This window comes from Cantharellus anzutake (assembly GCF_015039405.1).
Source record: "Cantharellus anzutake strain C23 chromosome Unknown EI90scaffold_16, whole genome shotgun sequence".
NCBI classification, from domain to species: Eukaryota; Fungi; Basidiomycota; class Agaricomycetes; order Cantharellales; family Hydnaceae; genus Cantharellus; species Cantharellus anzutake.
Genome location: NW_024066966.1, coordinates 430,887 through 446,449, shown reverse-complemented (window position 1 = coordinate 446,449; position 15,563 = coordinate 430,887). Strand labels below are relative to the sequence as shown.

The following is a 15,563-nucleotide window of genomic DNA, read 5'->3' as shown; positions in this document are numbered from 1 at the left end:
TGGTGCTCGATGATATGATCGATGATGCTCCATGTGAGCATGGGCAAGTTCATTGGTGGGCTTCCAAGGTGGTTGAGATGTTTCGGCCCTTGAAGTCGGTGACATTTAAACCTCGATTCGGATATTCTTTTTTGACCCTGTCGTGGCTTCGCTTCGTCGTGCCGCTCTTCTCCTCGCCAGGCGCGTTCCTTGACCAAATTGGTGGTTCAAGCTTCTTCAGTGTGACTGGCCTGACGTGCTTCACAGGGGCAGGGGGTGGCAGCGTCTCGATTTGTACGGCCTCTGCTTCCGCTCGAACGTTCATCCCCCTCTCTTGCGTCCTTTCCCGTGGATACCAAACCCTCTGTATCTCACGCAGACCCTATCCTATTGGACCATATGTGCCCTCACGTCCATGTCCCGTCCGATGAATCGGTCTGGCTACTCGTATCCGCTCTCTTCTGTAACGATGCCTCTTATCTCTTTCTCACGAACTCTAGCTTCTCTTTCGTACATTTGCTCGGCTTGTAGCTTTCCTCTTGCGCCCTGTCTCCTTTTCTCCTCGTCCTTCGTCATCGTGATACCCTCTCTTCAAGTTGGACTTTGGACTCGTTTTTTTGTCTCTTCCACAGTCAGTTGTATGACTTGGACTCCTAATTTTTTCTTTCTTTCTAATTTCCCCCCCGTATCCATATTTGTTTCTTGTTCCTTACTTCATTTCTTTATCTATTTTTTGCTTTCCTTCATTTCATTTCCGGGTTGTTGTTTACCTCTTTGTTTCCCCCCCCATCTTCATTACTCTCCACACACATCCGTATTCTTACTCTCTAAATCTCCTATCATCTCTGTCTTTTTGTTCCCTTGCCACGTTTTCTCGGGACGCTTTGCCTCCTTTCTAGAAACATTCATCCTTGCACGAACTTGGACTCGCCATCTTCATGATCCATTTGTCATGATTTCTGTCCACTTTGCTCTGTTGATATATAGCTAAACAATGCATTCATTACATTACTACCGGTCCCTATGACGGTGACCGGACTGCATGGGCTATTTTCCGTTTGCACTGCGCTTGGCAGATGCCCTTTGCACGATTCACTACAGAGGTTGTTGTGCGTACGCATTGGTTGCCATCCATAGGCATACATGTGTAGTGCTTTCGGCACCATTTCCATCATCCTACATAGACCAAGGACTCCCGGCTACCTTGAGGATCAATCTACAGCCATCCCAATTGAGCCGTCCTGCCGAGCTAGTGCTTCAACACTGGGTATGGGTCTGCTTGGAACTACGCAGTTTTGCTAGCTAGATTCAGCCGCTAACATGTTGAATCATGTAATTTCGTGCAAATTGCATGCCTACGCACCCCGCTTTTCTGCAGTCATATTCTTTTGGCAATTTTATCAAGTATTTTTTTTATCCAATGAAAAGGCGATAACAACGGGCCCATGCGGTTTTCGTTCGAATTACACAAGGACGTCCTAGAACGTTGATGCTTGGGTCCAGTCACGCACTTGTATTTTTAGGCCCTCATCAAACACGTCCTGAGAACTCTCTGTAGACATAAGGTGCAAATCATTCATCCAAATCGATCGCAGTATAATATGAATTTAACTCCGACGGTCGATCAAATGTTCATAATGGGGGTCGGCAATCCACGTTGAAGCGTGCCACCCCCACGTGACCCACTTTTCCCCGCGAAACCTGGCGAGTCCTTTGATCATCCAACAAAGTGCTCAAACTCTCTCCGATCTCTTGATTATTGTTATTAACGTCAATATATGGTCTCTAGTAATCTAAATGGCCAGTTATTTTGAAAATTACTCTGTGGGATTGTGCTGATCGGCTGTCATCATCTCGCTATCTCCCGCATCCTCCATTTCTCGCCCTCTCCTGCGCTCAATTGCTACCACCAGCTCTCTAACCTTGTCGGCCTTCTTTGGCATGCGACTGCTGAGGGGAACTAATGCATCTTGGAGCCTATATGCGTTTAGCTGAGGCTCCAGCTGCGCGATAGTTGTCTTCGGGTTTCTTGCCCATTCTATGTCGTTGGTGAGTTCAACCGCCTTTAATGCCTCGATTTTAGCGGTGTATTTGAGTTCCTTTATCTGCCTTTTCCTCCTATTTTCTGCAACCTTCGCTATTCCAGCATCTGCAAGCAATTTTCTACGAGCTTTCTCGGATCCCGATGCGCTGATACATCGACCGGCTGTCCGCAAGATCTTGTGTTTTCTTGGCGTAAGCTTTGCTGTGATGAATTCGTCGACATCATTATGACGGATCATTAGTTCTGCGTTGAGAGTATCTAAAGTCTTTGTTGGGTTTTTGGTCAGTGCACTGCGCATTTCTCCTAGAAGTCCCTCATTTGTGTCGTTGGTTGTAGGCATGAAGGCAAGCTCCTTCTCCTCTGGACTCATCAAATCGATCTCAGACCCTTTCATGAGTTCAGCTGAGAACCGTGTAAGGGTGTCAAGTGCCCGTTTGGTGAATGCGATGAATGCGTCACGGAGGTTGGGGAGGTGTGGAGAAAGATGTTGGATGGCCTGAATGGTATCGGGTCTAATCCAATGGTTCCGCTTGTCAAGGTGAGCCATGTTTGGTTCTGCATCTTTACCCAAAACAAGGTCGGGATTAGCTATGAGGGATTGCATGAAGGTAAAAACGTGTTCATGCCATGCTCCCTCATTTAGCATGTTTACTTCCGTTGGCCTTCCCCTCCTAGCGTGTTCCACATATGGGTGAGAGACACAGAGTGAGAATAGAGACATGACTGCAAGTTCCGTGAGCGTAGGAATATCGTTGAGTGCATCATAGAGGTTTGCCTCAATGTTGGTAAATTCTTGTTTGTCCTTTAAGTCCCGGATGTACTCAAGGAAGCTTCGGTACAATGGTGCTCTAGCAATTAGCTCGCTTGCCGCATCCCCATGTGAACAATAGTGAGTGTTGGAGACATCCGGGAAGGGAGGACAATTTTTTCCGAGAGTCCTTTCCATAAAGTGACGGTAGGTATCATGATATCCTTTTTTGTCGTCACGGTGATTTAGTAGGAGACCAGCAAGCATTGTAGCTTTAACCCCTCCAGCATCACGTCCCGAAGATGGCTTTGACTTTGCATCAGTAGAGGCTGATGCTTTATCTTTGTTGAGAAGTGGCCGAGGTGGGGTAAGGTTGTTATTCCTCCAGAAATCATCAAGAGAAGCGCAGCCAGCCTTGAATATATTGAGATCTTTGTGCATGGAACACCCAACCCAGACAAAGTTGAAGATGTCACGGTGTTCGTGATCTGTGAGTTTGTCCGATACTTCGGTACCAAGCTGATGAAGTGACTGAAGCTTGGCCGCTTCAAGACTTTCCTCCCTCTGAGCATCTGATAAGGCCTCCCAAGCGCTGTTCCCACCCACTGCTGCAATGGCAGCAATCTCGTTCCTTGCATTGATGAGATTTCGCTCATGTTCTGAGAACCCCGACCAAGCATTGTGGCCAAGCTTCTGGATACAGTGCTCCGCCTTCTTTGCCTTCATTAGCCGAGCCCTTTTCTTCTGGTCCTCAGCATGGTCAGAATTAATCCCCCTGAGTTTTGTATAAATCGAGGAAATATCCCCCAGAGTATCAGGCTCGGAATTGCAGTGTCCAGTACGCGTCTGTAGGATATCCCGGAGCGCATCTTCAAATCCTTGCACCTGTGCCTCACTACGATGCGATGTTGCAGTTTGCATGGCAACAAATCGGTTCTTCCGGACTTGAGGGGTGGTGATACCCTGCTCCTTGCGCTTGTAATCGGGAACCTTCATCATGATGCTTGTGGCTTCATATTGTGTTTTCCTGTGAGAAGTTCCATCTCCACTCGTAGTAAAGGCTGTCAGAAACTACTTAGAATAGATATGTGTCTGTAATAGTAATATGAGGCAAACCTTCGGTGCGGATGAGTTCTGAAGCTAACTGGAGCTTCCCCGCTTCAAGGGCTTCTAGGACTATTCTTTGTATGGTACGGGGGCTTGGAGGGTTTTTGAGTGGTTTTCCAAGCATTTTGGAGACCTCATATACTGCCTTTCCAACACTCCGGAAGGGAACTCCATCTCGGACCAAGCGACGAATCAGCGTGCGGGCTTCCGGTGTGAATGTACCATTTAAGATCAATGGAGAAGACAACATGTTCTTCATGCATTTTTTTATCTTGCTTATTTGCCGACAATGGGACCGTTTGAGATTTTTGACCTTCTGACGGAGTTTTGCTATCAAGTTGGACTTCTTAGTGCACGTCTTCTGGGCATCCCTGGCGGAAGACTGTGCGATTTCTATCTCCTTTGCATGGATTTTCGACTTCCGGATGAGCTGAGCCTTGATGTCTGCACATTCCTTCTGTAATGCAATATTCTTTTCTGCCCGGATTGCAGTTGACTTTGCTGCACGTTTGATCCTTTTGTTTTGGTTCCATATTTGACATTGTAGGTAGTTCTTCTCTTTGTTCCTCTCCTTGATAATTCCTGAGTATGTTATTGTTGCTTTCTTTTTTGTGCAGGCTTTGGCATTAGAAGGTAATTTGATTGATTCCGTGCCATTGTGTTCCATGATATTAACAATTGATGCAGCTTTTTGATTACGAGAACGGCCATTCCTTTTGACCCGGTTCCGCTGTGAAGCCATGCTACAATAGGATCCCTCATCAGTACCTAACCCCATCCCTTATGGTGTGTGAATGCACTTAAAAGAGCAAAAAGGGCCCACTTTGCGCGCGCGAATTCGGGCTTCGGCAACTGCCGCATGCTCTCGATAACCACAAATCCCGCTGCCCAAATTTCTCCTTCATCTCATAGTGTCTTGACTTTACAGATGAATTGAATATATATTGTATTGGATGTATCTAGGTATCCGTAGGTTTTGTTTTTAAAGTTAATGGCATCTTTCATGTTTTTCACTGTGATTTCTCGCCATATCTCAACAAAGAAGCATATTCAAAACGAAAAAAACCTAAGGTGCACTGGTATGGGTCACCAAGAACACTATTTTGCAATCACTTGAGTTCTATATCTGTTGTGTAGAGAGTCAAATGTCCTGCCGTTCCCAGCTTTATTCGCGATAGACAGCACAGCCACAGGTGGGTGGACGGTCGTCAACCTGAATTGCCGACCCCCATTCATAACGACCAGACTCGTACCCAGTCGTCGTCACTCCGTGGACGCGCCAAAATCAGGTAGCATGGGCAATGTAAATACAGGTTGTAATATAAATTTTTTGATCACATGTTATTTACGGAAATAGACCTTAAACCCGATCATCTACTCCGAAAAGACAAGCGCGACACTTCGTTCCGACGACTGGCACAATTCTGCAGTGGCAGTGCTCCCGGCCATTGCCGAATTCGACGTCGATCTCTGAGAGAGCTCACGGTCATCACATTTGCTTCCTCTTCCATTCTACTACATGAACAAAGGGGTTGAGAATGGTAGTAAATCCCGATCACCTTCTGTAGAAGAGATTAGAGATGCAAGTGAGAAGGATTGGAAGAAACGTGCCTGTATATTTCAAGCAGAAATAGCACACTTCCTCCTTCGGAATCCGAAGCACAATCTTGTGGCAACTGCTGCTACTGGCACCGGAAAGACATACACCTTCTTCCTCCCTGCACGATATGAAGAAGGTGTTACCTTCATCATCGTGCCTCTGAAGAAACTCGGGGAGCAGCACTGTGAAAGTGCCTTGCATTTGGGATTCCCAGCCATCAATCTTGAAGCAAAGACAATCAGCGAAAAAGTAATACGGGTGCGTCACAATGAAAATTGAATTTAGTAAATTACTGATTGCATATAGGATATTGCAGCATTTCCACCTACCTACCGTTTTGTTATCCTTGGTCCTGACCTCCTCAGGGGCGATCTTCTATGCTGACTGTGGAGAAATCCCTCTTTTGTCTCAAGAATCAATCGCTTTATTATCGATGAGGCCCACTGTGCCAGCCAATGGTCATCTTTTCGTCTGTCCTACAAAGAATTGGGCTGGCTCTATGCTTACCTACGTGACCGATGCCAATGGTACCTCACCTCGGCAACATTGGATCCGCCAACTTGCAGCAAGGTCCTGAAAGAGATTGGGTTGGCACCATATTATCGGCTACCTGGGTGTACCTCAACAACATGGATGCGCCGGTCCAACGACCGAGGAAACCTCCATTACTGTGTCAAAAAAATGGTGCATAGCAAGGACTCTTACCTGGACCTTGCTTTCCTGGTTCCTCTGGGCCTGAAGGCAGAAAACCCAATCCCTGTACCATTCCTGGTATATTGTAACTCTCGTGAGGATGCCCGTCTCAGTGCTGAGTATCTGCAATCGCGGGTCAGTAGAGAATTAAGGAAGAAGATAGTGTGGGTGCATTCCAGCATGTCGGATGAGCATAAGATTAGGATCGTTCAACAATTTAATGAGGGAAATTTGATTGGGCTAACGAGTACAGAGACACTCGGGCTTGTGAGTCACATAGCATCAAAATTGGCCTGATACTAACGCAAATGATTATTAGGGTCATGACTTGGTTAATGTGACGAGACTTGTACAGTTCTGCCCACCTGATAATCTTAGCACCCTTACCCAACGCTTTGGCCGTGCAGCTCGAGACCCTTGCATTTCTGCTGTTGTTATCCTGCTTGCTCCAAAGGATTATTTTCAGGACACACACCAAGAACGAGCTGAAAGGGCTCGGAAGGCAGCTGCAACTAAAAAGCACAAGGCAGATCCACTACTCGATGTTACAAATCAAAGTGCGAGGAAGCGACCAAGATGCGCCCCAAAGAAAGATAATCAGTCTCGGTTAGAAGAGGTCATCGAGGAAATGCTCAACTTACACCAAACAGAACCAAACCAACAACCCAGGCCTGATGTGTGGCCATCGAGCGACTTCGACATCCCCGATGACTTGGAAACTGGCCAGTCTCTATCAGATGCCGAAAAAGACAACCCTGAACCAAACAGGGTGGCACTGATGAATGAAGTTGACGTAGTGCACCCTGACATTCCTCCCGACCTGAGTTGGGTTGACGTTGATATGGAGGATGTGGCGCTGGGTGACTTGGAACACCAAATTGCTAGTGAGAAACCAGCATTCTACCTGTAACAAGTATAGGCTAACAGCTCCGAGATCAAGAAGTGGGGCCTGCGACTAGTCGAGCACTCACGGGTGAATATGACCAACCTGACACTATGGATCCCACAGAGATAAAGAAACACAAAACCACCAACACTAGTGTCAGGCATCACATGAATGTAGATCCTGGAATTGATTCTTTCATCAATGCTGAGTTCCTGCAGCGAGATGATCCTCGTTACAACTGTCGACGGAAGGTGCTTAATGACCATTTCGGAAACTGCCTGATCCGTACGTTCAGTTCCATGTCATCACCCCAATCTCTCACGGCTCACCTCTCAGGAACACCTAAGGCATGCTGCAAGCGCTGCGATCTTTTCACCCCTTCAACATGCTGTGACCTACATCACCCAGAAATCACGGCAACAATGTTTGAAGCAGAGCACGGAGAAACAATACCTAAGTTCCGTCCAATGCATGCGAAAGAAGACTATGCCATGGACCCATCCAAATCAAATGCACTAGAGAAGGCCTTGTACAAGTGGAGGGAGCAAGAGTTTGCTCAGCGGTATCCAGACCGTCATGATGATCCATGGACTGGAGATTGGATTGTGCTTCCTGACAATATAATTGTCGACATCATCTACCTCGCGCATGTGAAGAAAATTGCTACTAGCGAGAAGTTCACTCAACTAGTTGACTGGATAGACTCGGGCCGCTATGCTGCTGAGCTCCTTCCCATCATCCATAACATATTTCCTATTTCTCCCATCATCATGCCAAATGGACCAGCTCCTGACACACGCGAGACTACACGGGTGAAGCGTTGTGGGAATTGTCGGAATGTTGGCCACAATGGTAACCTTGTTCCCCTGGAATTGTCGATGCAAGCTAATCCAGGGTTAGTTGCAAGTTGTCGACAACCTTGTTCAACTTGTGGACAAGATGGCCATGTCAGTAAGTGGTCCAAATTCTTTCTTATTCAACGCCACACTACTAATTGAAACAGGTCGCCGTTGCCCACAAAAGCTTTTGCACAAGCAGACCTAAGTCCGAAGGTCATTGGCTTCTACCTCGTACATCTCAACCTCTGTCTGTTCCTCTCTGGGATTGCTGACGGATTTCCAATTGCTTCTTTTCCAATATTCCGCTAATCCCTTCTGGTAATGATCTGTCACCAAACATGCTGCCTTTCTTCCCTTCTTATATTGATGTGGCCGAAATTCCCGAAGTCTCTTTCTTATCGTGTTGAGTCGTGACTGGATGTCTGGGTGGGCATGGCGAAGTGTTTTGTCAGGTATGCGATAGTCATTCTCTGTCTCTTCCAAACATGCACGATAAGCCTTAATAATCGATGATTGGCTGATAATATATCGAATTGTTCTCCCAGATCCAGATCCTGAATACACGACCTGTACCATAGCGTCAATTCCATCAAAAAACAATCAACTTATCTAATGCACCTTCGTGTAAAGGTTCATGAGTTCCACCAACCAGTCAACTGGCCGAAAGCCATCCCTCGTGCCCATTGGATTACATAGCCAGCACTTTAGAATCGCTGTTCGAAGCGGCCGAGGGTACTGCTTGAGTCTGAACGTGAATTCGGAAATATACGATGCATACTTGTGCTTTCCACAAGCAAAGAAGATCGGCACCCAGCAGGACAGTACATCGAGAATAATGTCCATCATGCCATGGTTGATAGCGTGTGCCAGAATTTGGTAATACATGGCATCGCGATTGAAGAGAACTTGATTTTCTCGCTGCTGATCTTTCTCTTGTTGAAAGGTATGTATTCCTTTCGTCTCAAAGCAACTTGACTGGACCAATGCTGCCTGAGATTCGATTTCATCCCAGGTTGGCCCTGACTCCTTATATTTATCCAGATCACCGACACTTTCCGACCATGCATCAAGGATTGCGGTCTGGAGGACATAGCTAATCCCGTCGTTCATCATACGAAAAGGTGGGACCTTCTTGTTCAACTTTGCGATGTCATTTGGGAATAACAAAACAAGCTGCTTGTATAGGCCATAGGGATTCTGCCGCATATCGGGGCTCGAGGAGTGAACCCGGTTGATCGCATCAACGCATGCCATCTTGACATGAAAGAGACCTGGCAAGGGAAGCAAGTAGTGCATGCGTTCCCCTACACTCTCCTCAATGCGCCGTGACCGCAGGATTGTGTCAATCTTTTCCAAGCTACCAAGGTCTCCATGAACCAACACTACATATTTTTTGAAGACTTCAGCATCTCTAATCCCACTCTGTTCAAGCAGGGAGTTCAACGCCTCAATATTGCCATCAGTTGTGGATGCTTTTGCATACATTGCTTCAGCCGTTGAGTATGAGGTCTTCTCTGGTTGCAACCTGAAGTTGGACCGCGGTTCTCCAAGCTTGGACTTAAACTCAGGGAAGTACTCGTTCACCAGCACCGCTTTTATATGCCACTGAAAGTGTTCCTTCAGTCTTCGAATCGATTCCATGTCCGGTAGAATATCCCCACTGGAAACGGGTTTGTCGACTCCTCATTGTTTGGGTGCCGCTCCCAGATATACTCGGCATACTCCAGGTCTTCTGGGAGTACGCCATTATGCATATTTAGGAATAGACCGGTTGTGATGCTTTCGAAGGTCCGATCCTTCAGGTCAGTGGGCTGACCAACAGTGAACTTGAAGTCGCAGTTATCGTACGCGAGGTTGAGGACCTTTGTTGCACCCAACATGCAATTCAACTCCTTCTGGCCCTTAATCAGCGAATCTCTTGCATTAGCGATGGAAGAGGGTGAGACCGAAAGGCCAGTGTGTGCAGCCCATTGACGAATAGATTTGGATGCATTGGATGCGGCGAGGTAGAGTCCATTTCTTACTTGTAGTGCGTTGCATTTCTCATTTGAACTGTGAATCAGTATTGATGCGATAACAACTCCTTTCTAAAGGTTGTAAGTGTGGATCCATGAGAAAGGCAAGAGTCTAAACGTACTATCTCAAACAGATGGAGTGCTTCATTGTGATCATAGGTAATGGGGTGATCCCCTTCGGTTGAGTCACTGTTCTCTGTGGCAGACATGGTCGCCGCGGCCACACTTGCAATGGGGTAGACAACCCGGGTTTTATTGGTCCTGCTGTCGGCATTGAGAAGATGGAGGAGAAGATCCCAAAGCATAGGTGCCTTGGTCTTGTAAATATCCTTCAGGTTCCGCATCCGGGCCACTTCAAATTGCTCCATCTGCATCGCGCTTGCATTCATACGAAGGTTGGTTTCCTTTCTGAGTAGATCACGTATCTCTGCCTCGTAGATATTTCTGGAGCTCCTAAGTATCCATTCTCTGACAATGTCCGCCTCCCGGGATGGTGTAGTAGAGAATAACATTGTGTTTTCAACAGCGCGTATTTCATGGCAAAAGAATACTGATGATATGGCAAAAGCCAAGAATGAAGCCAGGGTAAGATTGTTTTCTTTCAAGCAGTTGAAGACTGCCTGAACTCGTTCAACCCCTTTGTTCATGGAAGAGGAAGCAAATGACCGTGAGCTCTCTCAGAGATCGACGTCGAATTCGGCAATGGCCGGGAGCACTGCCACTGCAGAATTGTGCCAGTCGTCGGAACGAAGTGTCGCGCTTGTCTTTTCGGAGTAGATGATCGGGTTTAAGGTCTATTTCCGTAAATAACATGTGATCAAAAAATTTATATTACAACCTGTATTTACATTGCCCATGCTACCTGATTTTGGCGCGTCCACGGAGTGACGACGACTGGGTACGAGTCTGCATAACGACCACATTTCATTGGAAACGTACAAGGCATTTAATTCGAGAGAGAAAAACCACAAGAGACGGACAAGAGTAAGAAGCTAGTGGAAGTACTGTGTTAACGCAAGTATGCATCATTCATTCTGCGTTGTTCCCCTTTTTTTCTTTTCTTTTCTTTTTTCTTTCTCATTCGTTCGTTCTTTCCTTCTTTGCAATCGTGGGGAAGCTAGAGCCTCAATCGGGACTTTTGGGATCACGAAGGTTAGTTTATATGTATAACTGACATCGGCTTAAAAGTGGTGGTGGGGATACATACCTGCACATTAAACAAAAAGGCTGCCGAGTTTCAAGCTTTGTGGTCAAGAGGGGAATTGGGCTCCTCGGGATGTTCGGAATGTTCGGAAGCGCCATGCACCCTCGGTGCGTTGAAAGCCTGGGCAATTTGGTTTCCGAAATTGTAATGCTGACCGAGGGTGGCTGTGAATTGGACGTTTGCTTTCTTCTGGAAGACCATCACGCAATCGGAACCACCACATTGGAAGTAAGAAATTTCGTCTCCTTTCTTCAGTTTTTGGCCTTCTTTGACCGTGAGTCTGACGGAGGAGACTTGAGCCATTCCGATGGGTAAGACGGCGACCAGACCGATGGTGGGGTTATCAATCACGACCAGTCCTCGTGCTTGGAGGAATTGGTAACCGGGAGTGTCAGGAGCTGAGATGTCGCTCCCAGTGTAGGCTGCGCCACCCGTGCCCTTGGGAGCTCCACGACCTAGCAAGGGCGCAGGAAGACCTCGTCGCATCGATAGAGATGTATTCCCACTTTCATCCGTTACCGCCTCCACCTCCAAGTAGCAAAGACCTGGGATCACTCTCGCTTCCCGCACTATTCCTGGGACTGGAGCGTGCTGACGGTGATAGTCGTGCGGGGCAAGGAAAGAATGTGTGAAAACACCACCACCGAACTCATTTTTGTACTTGCTATCCTCCAACAATTGCTGGATATGCCAAGGGACGTACTTGAGGAAGACGACGCTGTTATCTTCGATCGGCCAGGCGCCGTCAAAGACGGAGTCAGCGGGGCTCACGATGACGGTGGGATCAAAGGGAACGTCGATAGGTCGAAGGGCGGGATTAATGTTCCGGGCGAAGAACTCGTTGAAAGACTTCCAGTCACGTTTTGGGTAATCTTCCATGCGATAGATGGGAGACTTGTAAAAAGTTCTAAGCGATTCTTTGGTTAAGGATTCAGGTTTGTCCAAGTTGCTACCCATCACTTGCGCAAATCGGATGATCCAATTGGAAAGCCAAGTCCATGGTCGTTTGGAGATGGGAAGGATTGGCGTTTGGAGACTCCTTATGGGAGACAGATCGAGAACGAAGTAGAAAAGACAGAGATGGTAGTACACGTTCTTCCCATCAAACGTTTCGGTAGGTATCCAATGTAGAAGGCGTTTGTAGAAATTAAGGTAGTCATTCAGATTGTGGATATGGAACTGTTTCAACTGCGGTACGTTTATTCTAAGGGCGATTTGAACCCCCAAGTTGAACGCGGCGAAGACATCAGGGTGCTCTCTGAGATATGCCGTTAGCTCATCGACGATGTCACCGGCCTCTATTCGATGAGTAGGAAATAATTGGTTCAGTATCCAGCGAGATAGTGGTGACGATGCGACGCACTCGAGTCTTGCTGTGTGCTCATGATTATTTGCCTGGAAATCAGAAAGGAAAGCTGAAGTGGGGAATGAGCCGCTGAAAAATCGTCACTTTATACCGCTCAAAAATAATACAAGCGGATACCAGTCAGGGGCGTTATCAGTCAGTGGTGCTATTCGTGTGCCTTACCAGTGTGTTCTCTGGTCACCAGGTGTTATCATACTGAAATTGCTGAATGCTAAAATTTTCTCTGTGACTAATGAACCATGCAGCACCCATGACCTGTATTCATGATCAAGAATAATATAATTGGGGGATCGCAGGACAGCCTCCGGGCATTTGGTGCGCTCCGATCCCCCCAGGTAGCTTAGGCTGCTGCAAGTTGGGGGCACGAGAACGAAGGCATCCGAACGGAACCACCTCGCAGAAAGCAGAATGGACAATTTCTTTTGGTTTTCCTGGGACTGAAACGCAACCTCCGAGGAGCACACTTTCCCCAAACACCTATCTTAAGGTGGAGAGAGCTGCGATAGGATCCATCCATCCGGGCCTCATATAACACGAGAGGATGCTTCATATGGGAGGGACCCATTGATCGTGCCGTTCAGAGTGCTCCCCGCTTTGGCTGCGGAGATCCGATGTGCAAAATGTGTAATAGCATTCAAGTGCACGATAAGGAGATTGATCAAGGCTCTCGTCACCAGGCCGTGAGCTTCCAACACGGTATTCATTGTCCTATCTTTTGGTCGCTTACGAACCATCATTTAAGTTCAAATGTTGAGCTGAGGAAAGTTGGATGGACTTTGCATCGCCATGAGATTTGTCACAAGGGTCTTAGAATTCCACAACACCAGATAGATCATCAAGGGGCCAATTGGGGCGCTGGGAGCGATCGCCACGGGGTCACCAGCGCAATACAGCATTGGCTGTACAACAACCTTTAAATCGGAAATTCGTTCCCACGTGAGTGGGGTGATCGAAAGCTCAACTACGAGCGGCGGATTCCATGTGGCGGTCACCATCACAGTCTGTTGGGTTATGAGGCTGGCGGACGAGGATGACAGACTATAAGTTGTACCGGATACAGATGTATTATACATGTGACATGCACGTGGTGCCATGTTGGGCCTTATCACGCTCGAAGCTGAGGTGCAACTATTTTCGTCCAGTAGTCAAGAACTCATTTATGACGTCTTCTTGACGTCCAGCTCAGTACGGGTCCAAAATCCACCTTCCTGCTGGCTGAGTGTTATGAAATACGGAGTCGACCAGCCGGGTTGTTGCCTCGTGATCCAGCATAATATAAAACCCAATAGAGTGCGCAAGCTGTCCCTTGGTCATGATAGGTAACATCTGGACCAGACACACGTGTGTGTTGTTGTCAGACAATCTGCTCTCACCTCTGAGAATTTCCTTCGAGGTGCACGTCGTTATAGATCGGATGGAGTGAGGGGCAAACAAACATTTTACCCCTTTTCTATCTCGTTGCTCTTTTCTTAGTCGAACCTCAGTTAGCTTTCGTGGTGGACTTGCACACATTGAGGTTCGGAGGAGGCTTTCCGGGCTGTTTTTTTTTATCAATCATTTTTTTAGATTTGTTGCAATCGTACAGAGATCGTTATGAGCCAGGGACTCTGGTTGGAGCTTTTGAGATTACGAAAGTCAGTTCGCATGCATAGCTAGGACGGAACTCCAGGGACACGCACGTTAATACAAATGTTGCCGAGTCCAAGTTTAGTGGGCATTATGAAGAGCAGACTCGGGACCTTTGAGATGCTTATGACGCTTGGGAGCAGGTTTGAAGCCTTCCTGCGGTATCCCGTCGGGGAAAGCCCTGGCGACTTGGATACCAACGTTGTAATGCTGACCGAGGGAAGTCGTAAATCGGACGTTTGCTTTCCTCTGGAAGAGCATCACGCAATCGGAACCACCACATTGGAAGTGAGAAATTTCATCTCCTTTCTCAGTGTGTCCGCCTTCTTTAACTGTGAGTACGACGGAGGAGACTTGGCACATTCCGATGGGTAACACAGCAACGAGACCGATGTCGGGATTCTTGATCACGATTAGTCCCCGTGCTTGGAGGAATTGGTAACCGGGAGTGTTAGGAGCCAAAATGTCGCTCCCGGTGTGGATTACGCCACCCGGGCCCTTAGGGGCTCCAAGACCTTACCTTGCCGCAGGAAGGGCCCGCTTGGCAGGCATTCCTGTCGCCATCAGTTGTCGCGTCTACCTCGAGGTAGCAAAGACCTGGAATAACTCTCGCTTCTAGCACTTCTCCTGCGGCTGGAGCATGTAGACGATGATAGTCGTACGGGGCGAGGAAAGAATGAGTGAAAGCACCACCGCCGAACTTGGATTTGTAGGGGCTGCCGGCCAACAATTGGCGGATAGGCCAAGGGATGTGCTTGAGGCAAACGATACTGTTATTCTCGATCCGCCAGCAGCCGTCAAAGACGGAGTCAGCTGGGCTCACGATGACACTGTGGTCGTCGGGGTGTCCAGAGACAGGCCGAAGTCTGCCTTTGATCTTCCGGGCAAAAAAAATGGTTGAAACTCTTCCATGTGGTAAATGGGAGAATTGCGGAAAGTTTCAAGTGATTCTGGGGTTAAAGATTCATGCTTGTCCAAGTTGCTGCCCATTGCTTTCGCAAATCGGATGATCCACTGAGAAAGCCAGGTATAGGGTGACCTGGAGGTAGGAAGTATTGGAGTCTGAAGCCGATCTACGGGAGACTGGCCGATAATGAAGTAGAAAATGCAGAGATGGTAGTACACGTTCTTCCCGTCAAATGTTTCGGTAGGCACCCAATGTAGAAGGCTTTCGCAGAACTCAAGGTAGCTCTCCAAATCGTAAATATTAAATTTTTTCAACTGTGGTATGTTCATGTCAATAGCAAATTTGACCCCCAAGTCGAATGCATCCCGGGCTTCGGGGTTATTGCAGAGATAGTCCCTAAGCTCATCGACAACATAAGAGGGGTCTATTCGGTGAGTACACAACATCGGTTCGGTATCGAATGAGATAATAGCGGTAATTCGACGTACCTGCATTGAGGGATTGCTGGACATTAACAGAATTAAGGCTCATGATTGATTGCTGGGGGGG

General features: G+C 47.5%; 6 protein-coding genes across 6 annotated transcripts; 2 read left to right on the top strand and 4 right to left on the bottom strand.

Annotated features, from left to right (window-relative positions):
• Positions 1 to 173: 173 nt before the first annotated feature.
• EI90DRAFT_498677 (uncharacterized protein) lies at positions 174 to 1,135 on the top strand. The gene is made up of 2 exons (XM_039067702.1): positions 174 to 180; positions 247 to 1,135. Exon 2 carries the CDS (start codon positions 395 to 397, stop codon positions 968 to 970), a length of 576 nt encoding a protein of 191 aa, XP_038917763.1. The 5' UTR covers positions 174 to 180; positions 247 to 394; the 3' UTR covers positions 971 to 1,135.
• Positions 1,136 to 6,117: 4,982 nt separating this feature from the next.
• Positions 6,118 to 6,697, top strand: EI90DRAFT_2855807 (P-loop containing nucleoside triphosphate hydrolase protein; the record flags this gene model as incomplete). Its single annotated transcript, XM_039053770.1, has 2 exons — positions 6,118 to 6,438; positions 6,491 to 6,697. Coding segments are annotated over 2 exons (528 nt in total), but the record flags the coding sequence as incomplete, so codon positions are not given.
• A 1,505-nt stretch (positions 6,698 to 8,202) lies between these two features.
• On the bottom strand, positions 8,203 to 9,288 carry EI90DRAFT_2852726 (uncharacterized protein; the record flags this gene model as incomplete). Its single annotated transcript, XM_039053755.1, has 2 exons — positions 8,203 to 8,463; positions 8,515 to 9,288. Coding segments are annotated over 2 exons (1,035 nt in total), but the record flags the coding sequence as incomplete, so codon positions are not given.
• A 12-nt stretch (positions 9,289 to 9,300) lies between these two features.
• On the bottom strand, positions 9,301 to 10,684 carry EI90DRAFT_2970358 (uncharacterized protein). The gene is made up of 2 exons (XM_039055684.1): positions 10,034 to 10,684; positions 9,301 to 9,983 (listed from the first exon to the last, which is right to left on the bottom strand). The coding sequence occupies exons 1-2, from the start codon at positions 10,556 to 10,558 to the stop codon at positions 9,516 to 9,518; spliced, it is 993 nt and encodes a 330-aa protein (XP_038917760.1). The 5' UTR covers positions 10,559 to 10,684; the 3' UTR covers positions 9,301 to 9,515.
• Positions 10,685 to 11,140: 456 nt separating this feature from the next.
• EI90DRAFT_3050703 (phosphatidylserine decarboxylase-domain-containing protein) lies at positions 11,141 to 12,376 on the bottom strand. The gene has a single exon (XM_039059776.1). The coding sequence runs from the start codon at positions 12,070 to 12,072 to the stop codon at positions 11,149 to 11,151; it is 924 nt and encodes a 307-aa protein (XP_038917759.1). The 5' UTR covers positions 12,073 to 12,376; the 3' UTR covers positions 11,141 to 11,148.
• Positions 12,377 to 13,715: 1,339 nt separating this feature from the next.
• Positions 13,716 to 15,097, bottom strand: EI90DRAFT_3050682 (phosphatidylserine decarboxylase-domain-containing protein; the record flags this gene model as incomplete). Its single annotated transcript, XM_039059773.1, has 4 exons — positions 13,716 to 13,997; positions 14,048 to 14,605; positions 14,628 to 14,973; positions 15,012 to 15,097. 3 exons carry the CDS (start codon positions 15,095 to 15,097, stop codon positions 14,189 to 14,191), a joined length of 849 nt encoding a protein of 282 aa, XP_038917758.1. The 3' UTR covers positions 13,716 to 13,997; positions 14,048 to 14,188.
• Positions 15,098 to 15,563: the final 466 nt, after the last annotated feature.

What these genes read in the sequence shown, in the direction of transcription:
- EI90DRAFT_3050703 (XM_039059776.1), bottom strand. Translation starts at nt 12,072, where the DNA reads ATGGGTAGCAACTTGGACAAACCTGAATCCTTAACCAAAGAATCGCTT.
- EI90DRAFT_498677 (XM_039067702.1), top strand. Translation starts at nt 395, where the DNA reads ATGTCCCGTCCGATGAATCGGTCTGGCTACTCGTATCCGCTCTCTTCT.
- EI90DRAFT_2970358 (XM_039055684.1), bottom strand. Translation starts at nt 10,558, where the DNA reads ATGAACAAAGGGGTTGAACGAGTTCAGGCAGTCTTCAACTGCTTGAAA. An exon ending in CACTCCATCTGTTTGAGATA is followed by an intron (nt 9,984 to 10,033) that starts GTACGTTTAGAC and finishes TACAACCTTTAG; the next exon opens with AAAGGAGTTGTTATCGCATC.